General features: G+C 39.4%; 1 protein-coding gene across 1 annotated transcript in view; it reads left to right on the forward strand.

The window, feature by feature from the left end:
* DCDC1 (doublecortin domain containing 1) overlaps positions 1–22050 on the forward strand; it is a 418614-nt gene that overhangs the window by 168377 nt on the left and 228187 nt on the right. The window contains exon 9 of the mRNA XM_074955137.1: positions 17612–17704. Coding sequence (XP_074811238.1) covers positions 17612–17704 — 93 coding nt within the window. The remainder of the gene's footprint in view (positions 1–17611; positions 17705–22050) is intronic.

A 22050-nucleotide genomic window follows, 5' to 3' on the forward strand; every position in this document is an offset into this window, starting at 1 on the left:
AGTTGTCTCTTCTCTAAGCTGAACAGTCCCAATCTTTTTAATTTCTCCTCATATGGAAGCTGTTTCTTACGCCTAATCACTTTTGTTGCCCTTCTCTGTCCTTTGTCCTATTCTAATATATCTTTTTTGAAATGGGGCAATCAGACCTGCATGAAGTATGCAAGGTGTGGTTGTACCATTGATTTATATAGTGGTATAAGAGGGGTTTACTGGCTGAGCTCCTCAAGACAGAGAGCCTGGGTCAGAGAGGGCTGAAGGCAGGAGCAGCAGCAGAAATAGATGCCTGCTGGCTCTCAGGACCAGAAAGAACTGAAGGAAGTGGGGGCAGCAGAGCAGTTTACCTGCTGATGTCTCCTTGCAGGAGAGCTGGACCCCAAGGAACAGTGAAAGGTACAGGGGAAGTGAGGGATGCTCCCCAGCAAGGATGCTTCCAGAAGAGAGACTCTGGGAGTTTCCACGGGGAAGAGCAGAATTGCATTCCAAAAGAAAGGGCTGGGGTTTTTCAGCAGACCGGGTCGTAGGTGGTCAGGCTTAGTAGTCGGAGCGGAAGGGAGGCCTAGTGGTCGGAGTCTCAATGCCAGAGCCAAGGGTTGAGGCAGAGGAAGAGCCAAGGGTTGGAATTGGATTACCAGGAGTCAAGGAAGGCAGGAGAAGGGCTGATTCTGAGACAGGAGCATGGCTGGAACAAGATGGGAATGAGGCTGGGTGCAGGGCAGTACCTGTGCTGGAGTGGTAGAAGATTAACAGGAGGAGGACTTGGGGAGATGAGCATAGGGAGGCAGGGGCAGAATGGGGCAGCCAGGGGGCCATGGCTCCATAATTTTTTACCAGATAAGGGTGAGCAACGGGGGAGGCGGAGCGGAGAGGACTGAGTGCGGGGTGGGGTCTTGGGGGAAAGAGGCAGCATGGGGGGGGCTTGGGGAAAAGGAGCAGTGCAAGGGCAGAGCATCAAGGGAAGGAGCGGTGTGGGGGCAGGACCTTGGGGTATGGGGCAGCATGGGGCAGGGCCTCAGTGGGGAAGGGGTGGTGAGGGCGGGGTCTCAAGGAAAAGGGGTGGTACAAGGACTGGGGGAAGGGGCAGCACAGGTGCCAGTTGCAGAGGCAGAGAGTCTATGGGTGTTGAACAGTCAGCAAGCTGCTGCTGCTAGGTTAAAAAACTGGCCTGGTGGCTTCCTGAGCCAATCAGGCAGGATGGTCCATCAGGCCGCCTAGCTGGCTCGTTAGGGCATCAGAAGTATTGAGCAGGTGCAGCTTAGGGCCTTACTTCTGACATGAGTTGGCTGTCCTGGTACAGGGACTGAAGAGGACAAACAAAGAGTCCAATGTGGCAAAGACACTGGGCTATGTTGAGAAGAAAGCCAGGTTTTAAGGACTACATGCACTGGCAGTAATATGAACTATCTTTTGGGACTTTTGTTATGGAAATTTGCATTTGTTTTGTTTAATAAACTATGTTAGTGGACGAGAGGATAAGCTGGCATGGAGTTACTGGGAACCCAAAAGGGAAACTGATGTAAGGGGCCACTTGCAGGCAGTGGTGGATTACTGACCCTGGTTAATTTGGGGCCCCTTGAAAAATCTCCCCCTGCTGTGGCCCTGGAGCTGGAGAAGTTTGCACTCCCTGCCACGGCCCCGGGGCCATGATGGGGGCACAGAGCTTCTCTAGTCTCAGGACGGCAATGAGGGGTGGTGAAAAGGAGTAAGCAGGGGATGGGGCCACAGGGGAAGGGGTGGAATGGGGCAGGGTCATGGGCAGAATGGGGGAGAGCCACAGGGGAAGGGGTGGAACGGTGCAGGGCCAGGGATGGAATGGGGTGGGGGAAGGGGGAAGGAGCAGAATGGGGTGGAGCCATGGACAGAGCTGTAGGTGGAAGGGATGGGGTGGGTTCATGGTTCCAGCATTGGGGCGCCCTCACTTGCTCCAGCCCAGGGCCCCAGGAGACCTTAATCCACCTCTGCTTGCAGGGCTGCCACAAGGCCCTGAAGTGGTGCTTGGGAGGAGGCCACTTGTTTTACACACTTATACAATATCAATAGCTTCCTGTGAGATGGTGGTTTTAATAGATTGCAATGCAGAAGGGACCATTGTGATCATCTAATCTGACATCCTGTATAACACAGGCCATAGAATTTACCCAAAATAATTTGCAGAGCATATCTTTTAGAAAACATCCAATCTTGATTTAAAAATTGTCAGTGAAGGAGAATTGTGATGGAGAAAAATTGTTCTAGTGATTAATTATCCTCACTGTTAAAACCTTACGCCCTATTTCCACTATAAATTTGACTAGCTTCAGCTTCCAGTCATTGTATTTTGTTATACCTTTCTGTTCTAGATTGAAGAGTCCATGATTAAATATTTATTCCTCAGGTAGATACTTTCAGACTGTAATCAAGTCACCTGTTAGGCTCAAAGAGATCAATCACTATAAAACATGTTTACTAATCCTTTAATCATTCTCATGGCTCTCCTCTGAACCCTCTCCAATTTATCAGCATCCTTCTTGAATGGTTGGCATCAGAACTGGACACAGTATTCCAGCAGCAGTTGCACCAGTGCCCAATAGAGAGGTAAAATAACTGCTCTACTCCTATTCAAGATTCCCCGGATTATGCATCCGAAGAGCGCATTAGGTCTTTTGGCCACAGCATCACACTGTGAGCTCATATTCAGCTGATTATCTACCACGGCCCCCAATTTCTTTTCAGAGTCACTGCTTCCCATGGTACCTCATCCTGTAAGTGTGGCCTACATTTTTTGTTCCTAGATATATACATTTAGCCATATTAAAATGCACATTGTTTGCTTCCACTCAATTTAACAAATGATCCAGGTTGCTTTAAAATCAGGGACCTATCCTCTTCGTTATTTTACCTCTCCCGCAATTTTTGTGTCATCTGATTCACTGTGTCTTGATAAGGATCATAGGTGGTCCTGCATTGTCTCTGGGCTAAAATTATTGTGTTATAGCTTCTTTGCACCAATCTGAAAATGCAGAGGAGCTGTAATCTGAATTTAAACACCCAGCAGAGAATTAACCTGTCAGAGGGGAATCTGCTTGCTGGTGCATCTGTACCACTGCCAGGGCTTTGCCATTGCCTTCCTCTCTCCCAGAATATGGGGAACGTTGGCGACAGGGAAATGCCATGGGAGAGCAGAGCTCAGCTATGCCAATCCTTCGCTGATGGTGGTTCCATTAAAGGCCCAATGCTAGTGGTCCGACTTAGAACAACCTTAGTACTTCCTCTAAATACTGCTGCATGGTGCATAGTAAGCCTCTGACAGTGTTTTTAAATAAAGTCTGGGCTTTTGTTGCTGTTACTTTTAGGAGATTAATTTGCTATTCAGTTCTTCAATGGTCATTTTTACCAAATGGGTCTTCTACTCTCAGAATCTTTTTCTACATTTTAGTGGGCAAAAGAATCTGTGCTAAAAAGAAGTTGTTGCTGATATCAATAAACTACTTCATCAAACCAGGCCTCAGTGTGCTATTCAGCCCATTAATATGAGCTGAATGGCAGAACTCTATGCCTCCTGACCCTGCCATCCACCAGTATGGGAGATGGGTTGGAGACAAAAGTGGGCATTGCCAGAGAGTGGTGTACTCTGAAAATCCTGGGTCAGTGCAACAATCCCTAGAGAAGCCTTTCAGCCAACGCCAGTTAGAGTAGCTTATGATGAAACTAGTCTTCAGCTGCTACCATGATCATGGAATGGAAAACAACCTTTCTTCCTACCTCCTTACTGAGCAGAACTCAGGCTCAGTTTAGGATCTGGTCCAGTTTTTATATATATTATTTTGATTATATTTTTCTCTTTTAATTATACAAGACTCTTGTTTTTGTAATCCGACTTTTACTTACAATTAGTCGCATTTGATATTAAGGCTTCTACCAATACAATGTCAAAACCGAGAAAAACAATCTGTATACTGTAGATAATAAGGTAATCAAGAAATGTATCACAACCATAAATGTCAGTATATTTTAGTATTGTTGTCTAGGAATACATTTGATTGTGTCAATATTTGCAGAATAGTTCCCCCGCCCTTGAAAGGTTACACACATTATTGGGTAAATGCACACTATATAGAAGCAGCTTAATACTTTATGTATCTGTATGTATTTAGTTTGTTGAAAGTTACATTATATATATATTGGTTGGATATTTGCCAGATAGATCCAGCTAACTGTAGGCCTTACATGAACAGTGAAAGAAAACAGAAGTAAGGAAACAGAGGTTAACAATGGACCAAGCGTGAATTCACAAGTGGCCTTGTAAATAATATGTAGCTAGTAGATAAAGAAAGAGTAAGAACAGTAATGTGTGATAAGCTTGTAGCTGCAGTTTTGCTTACTAGCACACTTTGTATCTCATGAATAAGTCATGGTCTATACAGGAATTGGTTCATAAAATTAGTAAACCAATCATAAAGCATGTGATACAATGTAGAATGAAATGTGCACATGTTTGTTTTAGAATATATATATATATATATATTTATATATATAAAATCTGATTTATAATTATGTAGTTTGGAGTTCCCTGATCACCTCAGGTGTAGCTTTATGAAATTCCAGTAAAGAAACATCATTGACAAGTTTGGATTCAAACTCAGTTTTTTGGATTCCATAGAACTGGATAAAAGGTTCTTCCAGAACTGGACGAGGTGTTCTGGATAAGCTGAGTGGAAAAGGTCTCAGAGGAAATCCCAACATTAACTAGTAACCTTAACCCTAATTCTGAAATTTTTTACATTCCATCCCATACTATAGATAATAAAGGCTACAATATCAAACAGGGCTCAGTAGGTGAACTTGGAAACATGTGAAGGCATTTGTACAATCAAATAATTGCATATTTTGTTCTATATTTGCAAATGCCCATTTGCTGTAAATATGTGGGATTCTGCAGATGCATTCTTTTTCTCCCCTCTGAAACTATTTGAAGGGATTTTGTGGGTCAGTCTTTTTGCTGAAATTAAATGTAATAAGTTCATGCTAATATTAATGACGATTTTTAATAGAAAAAAATGGTTGTTTTTTTCCTTTCGGAGTTTTTTATGGTTCAAGGAATTTGTTATGATGTTATGAATAGTATTGTAGGTTTTCAGTAGTTTATAAATTTAACAGATTACTATTCAATCCCAGTATTTTTTTGATGAATTCATATGGGCTTGGTTTAGTGAAACATCCATCAAGCCTCTGCACTTCATAGCCCATGCTAGTCCCCCAGTATGGACTCTGTCTGTCTTCCCTGATGCATGAGACAGGTGTTTCTGCTTACTGTTGAATTAGGCTCTTTATAGCTCAGATTTTCAGTCTCTTGATGTATCAATATGAGGAATATTTAAACAATTTAAAATGAAAAAAGCTTCATTTTAAAGTTATATTTATAAAAAAAGAATTTGGTTATGTCAATGTACAGAAACTTAAGTTTTGAATATCATGCTATTGAGATTCCCATACAGAACAAAAACACTTATATACAGATTTATAATGTTTATAATGCACGTAAAAGTTAGTTATTTTAGAATTAGGAACACTAGTTAATAATGTCAAAAATCCATTCGTAATTTGTGGAGACATTAGTAGTCACAATGAGCTATGGTGAAATAAGAAAATTGGTCAAAATGGTAAATGCTTAGAACAATTTATTGACATGTATAACCTGATTATATTGAATACAGGTGCACCTACTAGATTTAATTCAGTGGATGGATCTTTTTCTGTTTTGGATTTGGGAACTGGAACAAATAATAGAGCTAGTAAATGCATCTGGGAAATTCATAAAGAAGACTGAAAAGGGAAGTGATCACTTCTCTACGCTTATTGAGTACCAAGGCCAAGGAAATGTCGAAAACACAAGAAGAGTCCCTTGCTGACGTTTTTGAAAAGCTGATTGGGGACATTTTCAAGATTCAATTTGATGAGTATTTATGTAGTAACTATACAACTGAGAACATAGAAGAATTCTATAACAACATAATAAAAGGAATTATAGCAGCACTTGATCTGGTCATCAACAAAACATCAAATTGTCCCTGACTTACTGACTTAGAAATCCAGTTCTCTGGTGGAATGAGGATTGCCAATTAACAATCAATGAAAGAAATAAGGCATATAAGCAAGCAAGACACACAATTAATAGTAAAAACTTAATTACTTTTATAAAATATATAATGCTTTGTCTGGTGGCACAAAGGATGAACAGAAAGACAAAAAAATGAAGTTGGAGAAATTTCTGTAGGAAATTGAACAAATATTCAGAGCTTTAAGAAATATATAAGCAAATTCCAAGGATGACTGGAATTTGAAGTAAAAGTAAATGTGTACCTGAACATATTGTAAACAATGAAATTGAGGTCTCTAACTTAGGAAAGGCAGACATTTTTGCAAAAGAATTCCAAAAGTCAGTAGTAATATGAATCAAAGCAGTGAGTTTTATGAGTGGGGGGGAAAAAGGAGGTTTATTGAGGAAAGCTGTGAACTATTAAATGGCTGGAGAGAATATACTCATGATGTGTTAAACAAAAATTGTAGTATGCAGGAGCTTATTGCAGCCAATAGAACAAGGAAAAATATATCACCAGGTAAAGATAACATAAGTAATTAAATGCTTCCACACTTGTCAGAAGGGAATCTAAAGATGCTATTGTGGTTACATAATTATATATGGGGGTGGGGGAAGAGGATGAGGGGGAAGGGCTGCTGCCAATGGAATAAAAACAAGAATTGGTGATACTAATTAGGAAACCAGGCAAGGTACATACAAGACCTGATGTTTACAGGCCTATTGCTCTCACATCATGTGTGAGGAAAATCATGGAAAATATGATAAATGTAAGACTAGTGGAATACTTGGAGAAAAATGATATTATAACTGAGATACAAAGTGGCTTCAGAAAAGGAAGATGTACAGTTGACCATATAGGGCAGGGGTGGCCAACCTCTGGCTCCAGAGCCACATGCGGCTCTTCAGAGGTTAATATGCGGCTCCTTGCATAGGCGCCAACTCTGGGGCAGGAGCTACAGGCGCCAACTTTCCAGTGTGCTACAGGGTGCTCACTGCTCAACCCCTGGCTCTGCCCCAGGCCCCAGCCCCATTCTACTCCTTCCCCTGAGTCTGCTGCGCCCTTGCTCCTCCTCCTCCCCTCCCCCCCCACCTCCCGAGCCTCCTGCATACCACTAAACAGCTGATCACAGCGGGCGGGAGGTGCAGGGATGTAGGGTTAGGTGTTGAATGGTGGTGCTGCTGTCGGGTGGGAGACACTGGGGGCGGGGGGGAAGTTGATGGGGGGGGCTGCTAATGTGTTACTCTGGCTCTTTGGCAATGCACATTGGTAAATTCTGGCTCCTTCTCAGGCTCAGGTTGGCCACCCCTGATATAGGGACTGGAAACAGAGGTACAAAAAGCATAAGGACTAAGAACTTTATGATAACAGTTTTCCTTGACATTGAAAAAGCATATGACATGCTATGGAGGGAAGGCCTGCTATATAAACTAGCTAAAATTGGAATAAAAGGGAGAATGTTTTGGTGGATAAGGGACTTTTTAAGTGACAACTATATAAATCAGAGTGGGAATAACTTTATTAAAAACCTACAAGCTTGCAAATGGAATTCCACAAAGGAGTATTGTCAGCCCTACTTTGTTTTCCGTTATGATAAATGACCCCTTGGAAAGTGTGCAGACAAGAATAGGCATTTCCTTCTTTGCAGACAACTGTGCTATATGGACTAAGCATAAAAGACTTAAAGTAGCTGAGGAAAAGACAAATGAGGCACTCCAGAGAATTTCCAAGTGGGAAAATGTTTGGGGGATTTAAATGCTCATATGCAAAAACTAAGGGAATGCTTTTAATTAGGAAGAAAATTAGGGAAGACTGGGACTTATTTCTTTATGGTGAAAAAATTAAGATAGTTCAATAATTTATGTTCCTGTGATAATAATAAATTAATTGATAATAAATTAACTTGGAAAGATTGCATAGATGATATCATAAAAATTGTAAAAGTAGAATTAAATTACTTAGTAGTATATCTGGATACAAATGGGATGCAGATAAGGTATAGATGACATATAATGCATTGATAAGACCAGTTTTAGACTACAGATGACAAGCTTTTGGTTCAGCTTCAAAAACCACTGAATGCATCCGATGAAGTGAGCTGTAGCTCACGAAAGCTTATGCTCAAATAAATTTGTTAGTCTCTAAGGTGCCACAAGTACTCCTTTTCTTTTTGCGAATAAAGACTAACATGGCTGCTGCTCTGAAACCTGTTAGAAACTTGGAACTGTTCCAGGCCCAAGCTCTACAATTGACATGTGGGGCAATGGTGGTAACATCAATGTGTGCTGCAAATAGCCACTGGAGAAGCACCTATAAACCTTAAGGATGGAACTATTAGATCTAATCTTTTGGGCAAAGGTAAAAGGAATAATGAAAATAGAAGTATACAATGGATTTATGAGGATTGCTGAGAAATTAATAGACAAAATGTGATGGATTGCCACAGACTTCCTCATACTCTCAGGGAAAGAATAGGCAAAGGAGATATATTTAAATGAAAAATTGGAACTGTTCCAGGCCCAAGCTCTACGATTGACATGTGGTGCAATGGTGGTAACATCAATGTGTGCTGCAAATAGCCACTGGAGAAGCACCTATAAACCTAAGGATGGAACTATTAGATCTAATCTTTTGGGCAAAGGTAAAAGGAATAATGAAAATAGAAGTATACAATGGATTTATGAGGATTGCTGAGAAATTAATAGACAAAATGTGATGGATTGCCACAGACTTCCTCATACTATCAGGGAAAGAATAGGCAAAGGAGATATATTTAAATGAAAAATTGAGAGCGCTAAAAATTTTTAGTCATGGGAAATCAAATTACAGCTGGACAGTTATTTCTCCCATTTGTGGATTTGGAATAGTATGAAAAAAACCAAGGGAATGAAAATACTACACATTATGACCAATACAATTTCTGAATTAATTTATGAAAAATGGGGCTGGCTTAGTCAAGTCTATACAGACGGATCAAAAGATGACAGCCCGGGTGGAGTAGGAACAGCCTTCTGTCATCCCAGTCCAAAAATCTAAAAGGCTACTGAATTATGTGACCATTCTAATGGCTGAACTAATAGGGATAATGTTCGCATTAGCCTGAGTACGAGATGTGTGACCAGCTGCAGCTGTAATTTTATTTGATGCCTTGTCAGGCATTATGACAATCAGATCAGGGACTTCAGGAAGAAAAAATGACACAAACAGTGAGGAATATCCCACAAAATAGTTAGGAATATTATTTCACCTACAGAAATAATTCAAGCAGGTATCTGTGTAACAATAGTAGATTATGGCACATATCAGCATACCTGGAAATGAGGTGGCTGACAAAGCAGCAAAAAAACAAGCTCTAAAAAATGAGGAAGTGGATAATAAGATATCCTTAAGTAGACAAGTGTAGTCATGAGGGAGCTTGTGAATGAAAGGAGCTTGTGAAGGAATGCCAAGAACTACGGACTAAGGAAACAAAAGGATGAAGATTTTATGATGTATGCTCAAAAACTGAAGATAATACTATTCTCCATAGTCAGATACAAAAAGTATAGTAGTCATTTTTATAGTGTTAGCAGGTCATTGTGCCTTAAATGATAAATTTAAACTTATTAAAATACATAAAGATAGGTTGTATAATGTGTGCAAAACCAAATAAACTGTTGATCATGATCTGTGGCATTGTGGACAATATTCTATGGAAACAAAGTTCTTTTATGAAAAATTGAGTCAGCTTGGATCAAAGATTTTTCCCTAAAGGGACTAGTGACAATATCAGGAAAATGTTGCATTTCCTTAAGGATACTAGACTAAGTGAAAGGACTTTTTTTAAAAAAATGGCTAAAAGTGAATGAAGAAAATGGTGGTCATAGCCTCATAAGTTGTGCCAAAAAACAAAGACAAAGGGTATGTCTTCACTACCCACTGGATCGGCGGGCAGCAATCGATCCAGCAGGGATCGATTTATCGCATCTAGTGTAGATGCGATAAATCAACCCCCCCCGAGTGCTCTCCCATCGACTCCTGTACTCCAGCACCGTGAGAGCGTAGGCAGAGTCGATGGGGAAGCGGCAGCAGTCGACTCACCGTGGTGGAGACACCACAGTAAGTCGATCTAAATATGTCTACTTCAGCTACGTTATTCATGTAGCTGAAGTTGCGTAACTTAGATCAATTCCTCCCACCCCCCCACCCCAGTGTAGACCAAGGCAAAGAGAGGATCTTCAGGGGAAGAATTTTGCAGTCAGTCCCTGGGATGAGGGAGATCAGCAGGGACAAGCACAAAGTCCCAGGGGGATGGCCTGCTCCGGAGTAAGGAATCTGGCAAGAAGGTAGGAGCGGTGAAGGTAGGAGCAGGGAGTAGAGTAAGCTTCCATGGAAAATCCAAGAGAAAGAGAAAATAGAGAGACTTGGTAGAAAGGAGCACTGGGAAACAGCAACAGGACCTGCATTGCTGGTTGTAGGGTCCCTGGGCTGGAACCCAGCTTAGCGAGTGAGCCCATGTTGCCCTACCAGCTATTGTTATAGTGGCATAGAGCCTCAAACTGGGACTGAACACCGTCTGGAGATGGCATTTGGACAGTTGTCCTTTTGTCCTTCATAACCACGGTACTGGTGGATTAAAGGGTGACCTAGCTGGAGGGCCAAGTTATCAGAAGAAAGACTATAGCAAAGTGAGCGATGAAGAGCAAGGGGACACCCTATGCAGCGAAAGCTACATTCCTAGACCTAGAGGCAAGGAGGAGCACTAGTGATCAGTAAGAACCTCATTACACTATGCTCTTGCAAACACGCACATGTGAGTAACTGTACTGATCCAAGCAATCTCACTGAATTCAATACATGTGCTTACTTGTGGAATGTATATCACTTGTTTGTTTGCAGGATTGGGGCCTATGGTCCTGTAAATTATCAGGTTAGAACACTGACACTTTTTGGAAGCTATACTGTTGGAGATCAAGGAATCAAGCTTAACTATTGCAGCTTGAACTACAATAATGCTGCACTTCTCATTTTTCCCCAAATCTGAATTGAGATGATTTAGTTACTATTGTTTTATAATCTTTTAATTATCACAAGAAACACAGAATATAATAAAGATCAAAGCTTACTTATATACTACTATTAACTTACTAAATATAGTTATCTATAGCGCATATGTTGAGTAACTATAGTTATCAAACAGAATTGGTTAATTGCTTTAATTATTCACATTCAGATAAAATTAAGTTATTAAATAGTTTGTCATCACTAATTTCTATTGTCATTTTCTTCTTTATAAAGTGAAAATAATTATATACGGAATATTAATAAAGATTTCAGAAGCTCAAGCAAACTTGTAAAGTCTTTAACAGAAGTATATTTACAAAAATAAGGTCTTTTCTGGGACAGCCGTAATGTAGAATTGTGCAATAGTTATGGTATGGTTTTTCAACTAGCAGCTACTTCTCTTTTCCCATACATAAATGGCAGCCAGCAATAGCTAGAAACAAAAGATCCCTCTCCCACTTTCTGAATACAGTGACATTCATTCTCAGAGAAGCAGGGGCAGCTTTTTGAAAGGAGACTTCTTCAGCCCAACAATAACACACAATGAGTTATTGACTTGTTTATATATGGAGCTCTTTTCAGTAACTAACTCTGACTCCCCACAGTCTGGACAAATGATTGATTTCGTTGTTAGAAAAAGAGAGAGCTCTTGCACTAAACTCTGTAGTGCAAACTACTTTTCCCCCATTTGTTCCCCTACTGAATAGGACCTTATTAAAATGCACTTTCAAAAAAATACCTGCAGCTGGCCTTTATAAGCATGTTTTGTATATATAAATAAGTAATTTGTCCCACTCTTTTGTATAGTAATAGGCCATTGGGTAATCTTGTCAATATATATATCTGAAGGCTGATTGCCACAGTTTTTATGTTAAATTGTATTATTTATATTTATCTGCATATAAAACATAATTCAGATTACTTATTTGAACAGTAGCTATGTACTAATTGGTTACAAATGTTAATATTTTAAATTTAATGGGCATAAGTTTTTCTTATGGTGAGATCTTGAGACTATAAGTTGGCTACGTGCTCTACATGCAGGTTAATTAGATATTTTATAATATTTGAGCAAAGTATGAACATTTAGTTAAAATCCTTTTGTATTTTGAACATATAATTATTGATCCATTTGTCATCTCATAACTATAATTATAAAATGTCCAGCCATACATTCTGTTATATTCTACTGCTCAAAACACAAACATTTTCCATTAATACTTTATGCCCATCTGTTGAAAGGAGAATTGATTAATCCACCCTTTTATTATCTCTCAAGGGTTTTTGTTTTGTTTTCTGTGTAAAAAAGTTGGCTTTCTTCGGTCCTACTTTACATATTTTAAATGTAAACAAGCATTTGCTATCTTCTTTCATTAAAATGTTTATATGCAGCACCTAAAAAGTTGGCTTGTACAGCTTCTATGCTGGAGGAACAATTTCTGTATGATCAGAAAGCATAGCTCACGTTATGCTATACTGAACTCTATGCTTTACTAGCTGCATACCCTCCATGGGAAGTTAAGAACCCATTCTCCTCAATAATTTGTGGAGAAATTATGTCTGGGATGCATCTTACAAAGAAACAAGGAAAAGATTATAAGAATTTATTAAAAGTGAACACGTTTGTAAAATAGCCAGAAGTAGCCTTTAATTGCACATTAGGCCTGATTTGCTATGGGGTTGCATTTATGTATTCAGTTACACTTGTGCAAAGTGAATGTAAAATATTACCAGATCAGAATGATAGCATTTTAATACAGCACTGCATATACTTTGCAGAGTGGTAAATAATTACACAAGATACAAGGTGGCAGAAAATTATGTCCATTGCATTGTATTTTTTAAAGCTTTTCCCATATGATTTTAAGAAAGGGTAGGTTGCCTGTTTATCCAGATGCTTAAAATTTTCAGAAAACCTAGGGAGCCTGACAAATGTCCATCAAATTTGCTGATTTTGGTACTTGTACTCTCTGCCTTGCTGTTTGCTTTTTACTTTTTTCCTTGTTTTGTATTCTTTCCATCATCTTTGTGCTCTCTTTCCCTGTACTTCTTTTCTTTCATTCTTTCTCTTTCATTTTTTGTCCAAATAAATTGTTCAATTCTTCATACCTTAACTATTTTTTCTCTTAGTTTATTTTCTTTTCTTTTCCATCTTCTGCTTCTTTTATTATACTCTTCTTTGCTGTCTCTTCTTTTCTTTTGGTTTTGGCTACTTTCTATTTCTTTCCCTCTCAATTCTGACTCCTTTTTTTCTTTTCTCTCTTTTCTCACTCTGTTCTCAGTTTCTCTTTTCTGTCCCTCTCTAACCTTTCTTTAAATCCTTTATTAAAAATAACAAACCACCATGTTATTGTTTGTGTAAGAATTTGGGGGGGAGGGGTAGCTCAGTGGTTTGAGCATTGGCCTGCTAAACCCAGGATTGTGAGTTCAATCCTTGAGGGGGCCATTTGGGGATCAGGGCAAAAATTGGGGATTGGTCCTGGTTTGACCAGGGGATTGGACTAGATGACCTCCTGAGGTTCCTTCTAACCCTGAGATTCTATGAAGAGAGGAAAATTAGCAAAAGTATATGTACAGAGTTGAGGTCATATAATTTCCCACTGCATGGTACAGATGAATGAAAGAAGAAATCCTATTCCAATGACACAATTATGTATGGCCCCTGTCTATTCTAGACATCCAGGTTAATACCAACTCACTTCCACCTGGGTTATCAATGCTGGGAGCCCAGTGCAGATGGGGCATCGGCAATATATCTCCTGATCAATGTCAGTCTGACTGGCATAGGACATAAAATGATGGCAGCAGCTGGCGATCCATGTACATTAATGCTACCAATCTTGCTGACCTGGGTGGAAATGAGCCAAAATTAGTGGACAGTGTTTTAAAAGTCCCTAGTGTAAACAGGCTTTTTGAGGCAGGAAGCTCAAAGTAATATATAATTCCCCTTCCCCAGTTCAGTGAAAGGTCCTCCACATGAACATCAGTAATCAGTCTCATATGGGTTGTGAAAGGACATTCCTAAGCAGAAGGAGATGGGTAAGGGAAGAGCCACTTTTGTGCCATCACCTGTCTGTAAACCCATTAGGAATTTCCTGTAGAAATTAGTGCTTACTCTGTTATCTATAGGGTCTTGCTTTATGCCATCAACCCACTTTGGGTTATGGATCAGGAGACCGTGACAGCATGTCTCTTGAATGAGTTTTGCTGGCAAAGGGTAAAGTCTGGTTCTCTGCATGGGTTGCCTGGCACTTTTTAGGATTTCCCTGTGAATCTTGCAATATCGACACATATGAAGCTTTGCCTAATTTTTGGATTGAAAACCATGGGCCACAACCTCGGCTGGAGTAAATTGGTGTAGTTCCATGGAAGTCAATGGATCAATATTGACTTAGTCTGGTAGAACTATGTAGATCCAGCGCTATAACTCCACCTCCACAGGAACTCTCTGAACTGCAGCTTGTAGAGCTTCTTGGTTTTTGTCCCTCCCATATTTAGTACATGTATAATATTTGATGATACACAGATTTACTGTGAATGGTGCCCAGGTTTAGCATTCAAGGGGAAATTGTCTTTCTAACTTTTAGCTGGCACACCAACATTTTGAAGTGTTTCTAATCTTTGAAAGACATATGTAGTTAACTCTCTTGGACAAAATTGTTCTGTTGGACAAATTATACCTCTCTTTAATCTTATTGGAAGGCACCCACCTGTTGTCTATCTGAAATGATGCCTAATATACAAAATATTTTTCAAACAGCAGGCACTTTGGCTCTATGGTGATGGGCATGATACAAGAACCTGAACAGAACAGAAAAAGATTTAATGCAGTCTGAACAAGTGAGACCTGTTATGTGTCTTTCATTTAAATTATGCCAAAAGCAGAACTGCGCTAGGCAAAGATGACAGGAGAATTGTGCCCTAAAAGAAAAAATGGGCATATTATCATTATGTCTGGATACTTGAAGGAGACGCTATTAACGCTGCATAATTTTTCAAAGTGAAAATGCTCTCTCTTGATTCAACTTTTGCTTTACATATTTCTTATTTGATTTCTATTTGTGTACAGTATTGCAAAATGTATTTAAATGTTATATTTATGAACAATATAGTAAGAGTTTGAACACATTCAAATGTTTGTCTTACATTTTCTTAATAATGGCATGGAGCTTTGTCTTACTACAGTACTCATATTCTTTTTGGGGTTCCAAGCATTTACTCTATTGTATTCAGAAAGCTACAAGGGCATCTACAATCTGTTTTATCATGTGAAAGATAGCATTTTGTGTGCAGTTAATTGTGCTGATGCCCATTGTGGGTGGCAAGAATAAAACCTTGGCTTATGGTGAAAAGCTTTTGGCTGCAACTTCACTGTACTTTATCATTAATCAACCTTAACATGTACAGTTGCCTGAATAGTTACCCGGTCACCGTCAGTCCTTCCAGTCTTACTATCAGCTATGCTCTTTAATGCCAATGGATGCACCAGTACCCAGTCATCTGACAATGTGGCCTCTCAGTAGCAAGTTCCCGTCATACACTTTTCCTGTGCAGAGACTTGGACTCTGGATGTGGCTGTAAAGCTTATTCCAACATGTGTATTCACAATTCCACCCAAAGTGTGGAACAGTGGGTAAAATGCTGGTTCCACTGTAGTCTATGGAAAAGCTTGCATTGATTTCAGTGGGCCAGGATTTTACCCAGTAAATTCTCACAACTGATAATCTGAGAGTGTCAAAAGTAAAGGTGGTGCAGTTGCACCATTTGTTTGAAATCTGCTCCTGCAGGGGGGACAGTGCTCTGTCCAAGCTTTGTGGTCCTCATACAATGATCCAGAATGGGGCAGGGCGGGGAAATCTCATTAGAAGACTATTGTACCAAGGGAAATATGGGGTTGGGGCCACTTCTCTCTTAGCATCACAATGGAGTGGTAACAGCAGTCCCCACCCACAGAGCTAGAACATGTGATTATTAAGCAAGCTATATAGTAGTGAGTGACTAAAAAGTATTAGGTACCACAACTTATTTTCATAGATTCATAGATATTTAGGTCAGAAGGGACCATTATGATCATCTAGTCTGACCTCCTGCACAACGCAGGCCACAGAATTTCACCCACCACTCCTACAAAAAAACCTCACACCTATATCTGTGCTATTGAAGTCCTCAAATCATAGTTTAAAGACTTCAAGGAGCAGAGAATCCTCCAGCAAGTGACCCGTGCCCCATGCTACAGAGGAAGGCGAAAAACCTCCAGGGCCTTCCAATCTGCCCTGGAGGAAAATTCCTTCCCGACCCCAAATATGGCGATCAGCTAAACCCCGAGCATATGGGCAAGATTCATCAGCCAGATACTACAGAAAATTCTTTCCTGGGTAACTCGGATCTTACCCCATCTAATAACCCATCACAGGCCATTGGGCCTATTTACCATGAATATTTAATTACCAAAACCATGTTATCCCATCATACCATCTCCTCCATAAACTTATCGAGTTTAATCTTAAAGCCAGATAGATCTTTTGCCCCCACTACTTCCCTCGGAAGGCTATTCCAAAACTTCACTCCTCCGATGGTTAGAAACCTTCGTCTAATTTCTAATCTAAATTTCCTAGTGGCCAGTTTATATCCATTTGTTCTTGTGTCCACATTGGTACTGAGTTTAAATAATTCCTCTCCCTCTCTGGTATTTATACCTCTGATATAATTATAGAGAGCAATCATATCTCCCCTCAACCTTCTTTTAGTTAGGCTAAACAAGCCAAGCTCCCTGAGTCTCCTTTCATAAGACAAGTTTTCCATTCCTCGGATCATCCTAGTAGCCCTTCTCTGTACCTGTTCCAGTTTGAATTCATCCTTCTTAAACATGGGAGACCAGAACTGCACACAGTATTCCAGGTGAGGTCTCACCAGTGCCTTGTATAACGGTACTAAAACCTCCTTATCCCTACTGGAAATACCTCTCCTGATGCATCCCAAGACCACATTAGCTTTTTTCACAGCCATATCACATTGGCAGCTCATAGTCATCCTATGATCAACCAATACTCCAAGGTCCTTTTCCTCCTCCGTTACTTCTAATTGATGCGTCCCTAGCTTATAACTAAAATTCTTGTTATTAATCCCTAAATGCATGACCTTACACTTCTCACTATTACTATTCTCTTATTTTATTATTGTCTATATTAGATATATCTTAAAAACTGTTTGCCAACTTCAAAATAACTATAATATAAAAATTAAAAATTGCATATATTCAAAGTTAGGTTATTCATTCTAAAGGGTGAGTTTTTTCATATATATATTCTAAATTGAAACTGTCCCTATAATGTTAATAAAATCTGTATTTTCAAATGGCTATAGAATAAATATTTTGTGAATGAACTTGTGTATGAATGATTGTATCACAATTAAAATGTTTTCACTATTGTAAATATGGGTTGTAATCAACAACATTTTATGCACATTTCAAGAAATGATTTTACATTTTTCAGATGGATTCTGCAATTGATGGTCAGAGAGGGGGAATCACAGAAAAAGGCATTCTTTCAATGACAACAGAGGAATTATATTTAGAGCAAGAAAAAGTAAGTGAATAATATCAGTTAAATATTTTGATAAACCTGGAAAAACATTTCAAAGACAGTGAGAGCTATTATTTATATTTGAATATAAAACTGATTTTAATCCCTGCATATAACTAAAAGAGGAGGGTTTTTAAAAATAATCTGCTACTTATTGATTTAGTAGAAGGCATTTATAATACTGATTACCCATGTACACCTGGTGAGTTCAGATTTCCTAATCTCAAAATGTACTACTGCATTTTCCTGTTAAAGCAAGCAGTTTTACGATATCAAGACACAGATGGAATACTCCTGCTTGGCTACATATTGAATAAGAATTAATGTCTTAGTCTCTTTTCTGTGGGCTGAGCTCTACCGTTCTGCAAGTTTCTAAGACAAAATCCCCAATGATGGCAACATGAATATGATCCTGTTTTAAATGTCACCTCCCACTGTACAAAGACTTAGTTTTTTTAGGTTAACTCAAGCTCTCTTATCAGAAATAAATTGATAATGTGGAAACTGGACAGGACAAGGAGTTCTTAAATTAGTTGAGGTAAAGCTAGAAGGTACATTAAAACCAAATGAGGCCCTAAATTACACACAGTCTCCAGAAGTCACGTTCTTGGTAGTATCTCATATTAATGCATGTACAGGAACACCTATTCTGGCCTAATCCTTTTGCAACTCTGTAATCACCATATTGGGTAAAACAGCTGGGTATTGATAAATATGTTAGGCCTATGTCTGTGACTTCTTTCCTTATAAAAGCAACAGCAGTTAGCTATATAAATTGAATTCCTCATGGGAGCTGAGTTGGGACTCATTTTAACTATAAACCAAAGGAATTTAGCTGTATAATATTGAACAATCCTCAGCTGATTGGTTCAACAAAAAATACTCCTTACGATTCAGTGAACCACCTCATGTGCATTTAAGGTAGGCACAAAAGAGGATGATAAATATAGGAAATGTTGCAAAGCCCCTGGTTCATTGATGCATATGGTCTGAGTCTGCCCTAAGGTGACATGCAGTTGGGGAGATATGCGTGACAGAACATATTTTATTTAAATTTGGATGTTCCTTTAACGTCTGAAATTTTCATACAGTACTAGGACTTACATAGCTAAAATTAGACCATAGAAATCTTTCAAAATCCTGTTTCCCTTGGACTTTTTCTGTATGCAAATAGTTTATCTTGGAAAAGTGGAAACCCTGTCCATCTCCAAAGATGGAAGACTCATGTAATAACTTATTTAAAATGGTAGCTCTTGAAAGACTCATGCGCATACGATGGCAGGAACACACAAAACTTCAGGACATAGGAGTGTTTTTGTCTAATCATTTTGACTAATCATTACTTTTCTTTATTCAGCACTGAAAATTTGTAGTTTACAAATATGCATGGCTCTTAGTAGGTCATTACGTTTTCCACACATCTGTCATGTTTTCTTTTTTCCTCTAATCATCCTTCTTCTGTGGCGAAGTGTCCATAATGGATCCTTTTCCTCTCCCTTTTAATGTCATCTTCTCTTCCAGACCTTTCTCTTCACATCAAGAATGAAATCCTGGCACCAAGGAAGTCAATAGTAAAACTCCCATTAGCTTCAGTGGGGCCAGGATTTCACCCCCAGATTATTATTTGAAAATGCTACTTAAAGTTTCTCTGATTTGTATGTATTTCCTTCCCATGGTTTCATGCACTAAAACTTCCTAAAGTTTAAAATCCTGCAGTCTGAAATGAGTAAGTAGCACATAGCTATTGTGCCCCAGGAGCAGGACAGGATTTGGGAAGCCACAATCTAGTTTCTGCTTCCTCCTTGCTGTAGGGTAGAAATACTCTGCATCAGCCCCTTTGCTAGCACAGTTTACTTCTCCTTCTGTGTCAGCTCTTGTGCACATACCAGCATATTGAAAGGTATAGCCAAGGCTCTGCCAGCCCATTCCGTGCCCACCTGCGTGGGAGAAGTAACAGCCCAGTGGTGTCTGCTCTCCTCCACTCCTCACAGACTCAGGAAATGACTAGGTAGACTGCTGAAAATTCACTGTATGCAGTCTTACAATTGCCTTGTATATCTCTATAAGTCATGTTTGGCCCTGATCCTGTAATTGGATGCATGAGGGCAGACCCTTGTACGTACATGAATGCCCATCGACCTCACTGGGATCCTACGCAAGCAGAAAGGGCAAGCTTCATGTATTCAATTATAAATTTACATAAGAACATAAGAACGGCCATACTGGGTCAGACCAAAGGTCTATCAAACCCAGTATCCTGTCCTCTGACAGTGACCAATGGCAAGGAGTTCCAGAGGTTGACAGTGCGTTGCGTGAAAAAATACTTTCTTGTGTTTGTTTTAAACCTGCTACCTATTAATTTCATTTGGTGGCCCCTTGTTCTTGTATTATGAGAAGGAATAAATAACACTTCCTTATTTACTTTCTCTATACCACTCATGATTTTATAGACCTCTATCATATCCCCCTTTAGTCGCCTCTTTTCCAAGCTGAAAAGTCCCAGTCTTATTAATCTCTCCTCATACGGAAGCTGTTCTATACCCCTAATCACTTTTGTTGCCCTTTTCTGAACCTTTTCCAATTCCAATATATCTTTTTTGAGTTGGGGCAACCACATCCGCACACAGTATTCAAAGTGTGGGCATACCATGGATTTATATAGAGGCAATATGATATTTTCTGTCTTATTATCTGTCCCTTTCTTGATTCCCAACATTCTGTTTGCTTTTTTGACTGCTGCTGCACATTGAGTGGATGTTTTCAGAGAACTATCCACAATGACTCCAAGATCTCTTTTGTGAATGGTAACAGCTAATTTAGACCCCGTCATTGTGTATGTATAGTTAGGATTATGTTTTCCAATGTGCATGACTTTCGATTTATCAACATTAAATTTCATCTGCCATTTTGTTGCCCCATCACCCAGTTTTGTGAGATCCTTTTGTAGCTCTTCGCAGTCTGCCTGGGACTTAACTATCTTGAGTAGTTTTGTATCATCTGCAAATTTTGCCACCTCACTGTTTATCCCTTTTTCCAGATCGTTTACGAATAAGTTAAATAGGACTTAGCCCAGTACAGATTCCTGGGGGACACCACTATTTCCCTCTCTCCATTCTGAAAACTGACCACTTATTCCTACCCTTTGTTTCCTATCTTTTAACCAGTTACCAATCCATGAGAGAATCTTCCCTTTTATCCCAGGACTGCTTATTTTGCCTTTGGTAAGGGACCATGTGAGAGGCTTTCTGAAAAACTGAATACACTGTATCCACTGGATCTCCTTTGTCCACATGCTTGTTGCCCCCCTCAAAGAATTCTAGTAGATTGGTGAGGCATGATTTCCCTTTACAAAAACCATGTTGACTATTTCCCAACAAATTATGTTCATGTATGTATCTGACAATTTTGTTCTTTATGATAGTTTCAACCAAATTGCCCGGTACTGAAGTGAGGCTTACTGGCCTCTAGTTGCCAGGGTCACCTCTGGAGCCCTTTTTAAAAACTGGCATCACATTAGCTACCCTCCAGTCATTTGGTACAGAAGCTGATTTAAATGATAGGTTTGATATCTCATTGTGTGTACCAAGTTCTGCAATTTTCCAGCAGTCTTGGAATATGTCTACACTGCAAACATGGAGTATGATTGCAGGTCAAGTAGACATATCTGAGCTAGCTTTAATCTAGCTAGCTCAGGTTCTGGAGCAGTGAAGTCATGACATACAGGCTTCAGCAAAGGTTATACAAGCCCTCTCGGAACCCTGGGTAATTCCTCGGGTGACTAGACCATTCCAAAGCATGTGCTGCTGCAGCTTTAGCTTGGGGATCTCTACTCAAGCTGCAGTCTCACCCCATGATTACAGTGCAGTCATATCCTGTGTTAAATTTTCTTAACACGTTTCTCAATACATTTTATAATACAGAATTCCTTTTATCATGCAAGTCAACATTTAAATGCGTCTTTTCACTGTAGCTGAATATTTTATCATCCACCATAGAGTTCAGCTACCTCTTTTTCCATTTATTTGAATTATGTCGCCACTCTAAAGAAAATGTTAATAAAATTCTTTGTTTCCAGGGAAAAAGTGTAGTTTACAATGTCAAGACATAGTGAGCTAATCAGAAGATACTGCAGGAAATATTGTAATGAAGAACTAATAAATCTAGCCTTTTTCTCACAAAGATTCATGCCGTGAAATTGACAGCATAATCTATAAATGAAATAATAATACAAAATTGGTGTTAAGCAATAGTGGAACATGATTTCCACGTAGATTCCTGGATTGAAAAAAAACCGTTATTCCTTCAGATAGAAGATTATGAATCTATAAATTTTGTAAGAGCATCAGTAA

Source organism: Natator depressus, chromosome 6, assembly GCF_965152275.1.
Source record: "Natator depressus isolate rNatDep1 chromosome 6, rNatDep2.hap1, whole genome shotgun sequence".
NCBI classification, from domain to species: Eukaryota; Metazoa; Chordata; order Testudines; family Cheloniidae; genus Natator; species Natator depressus.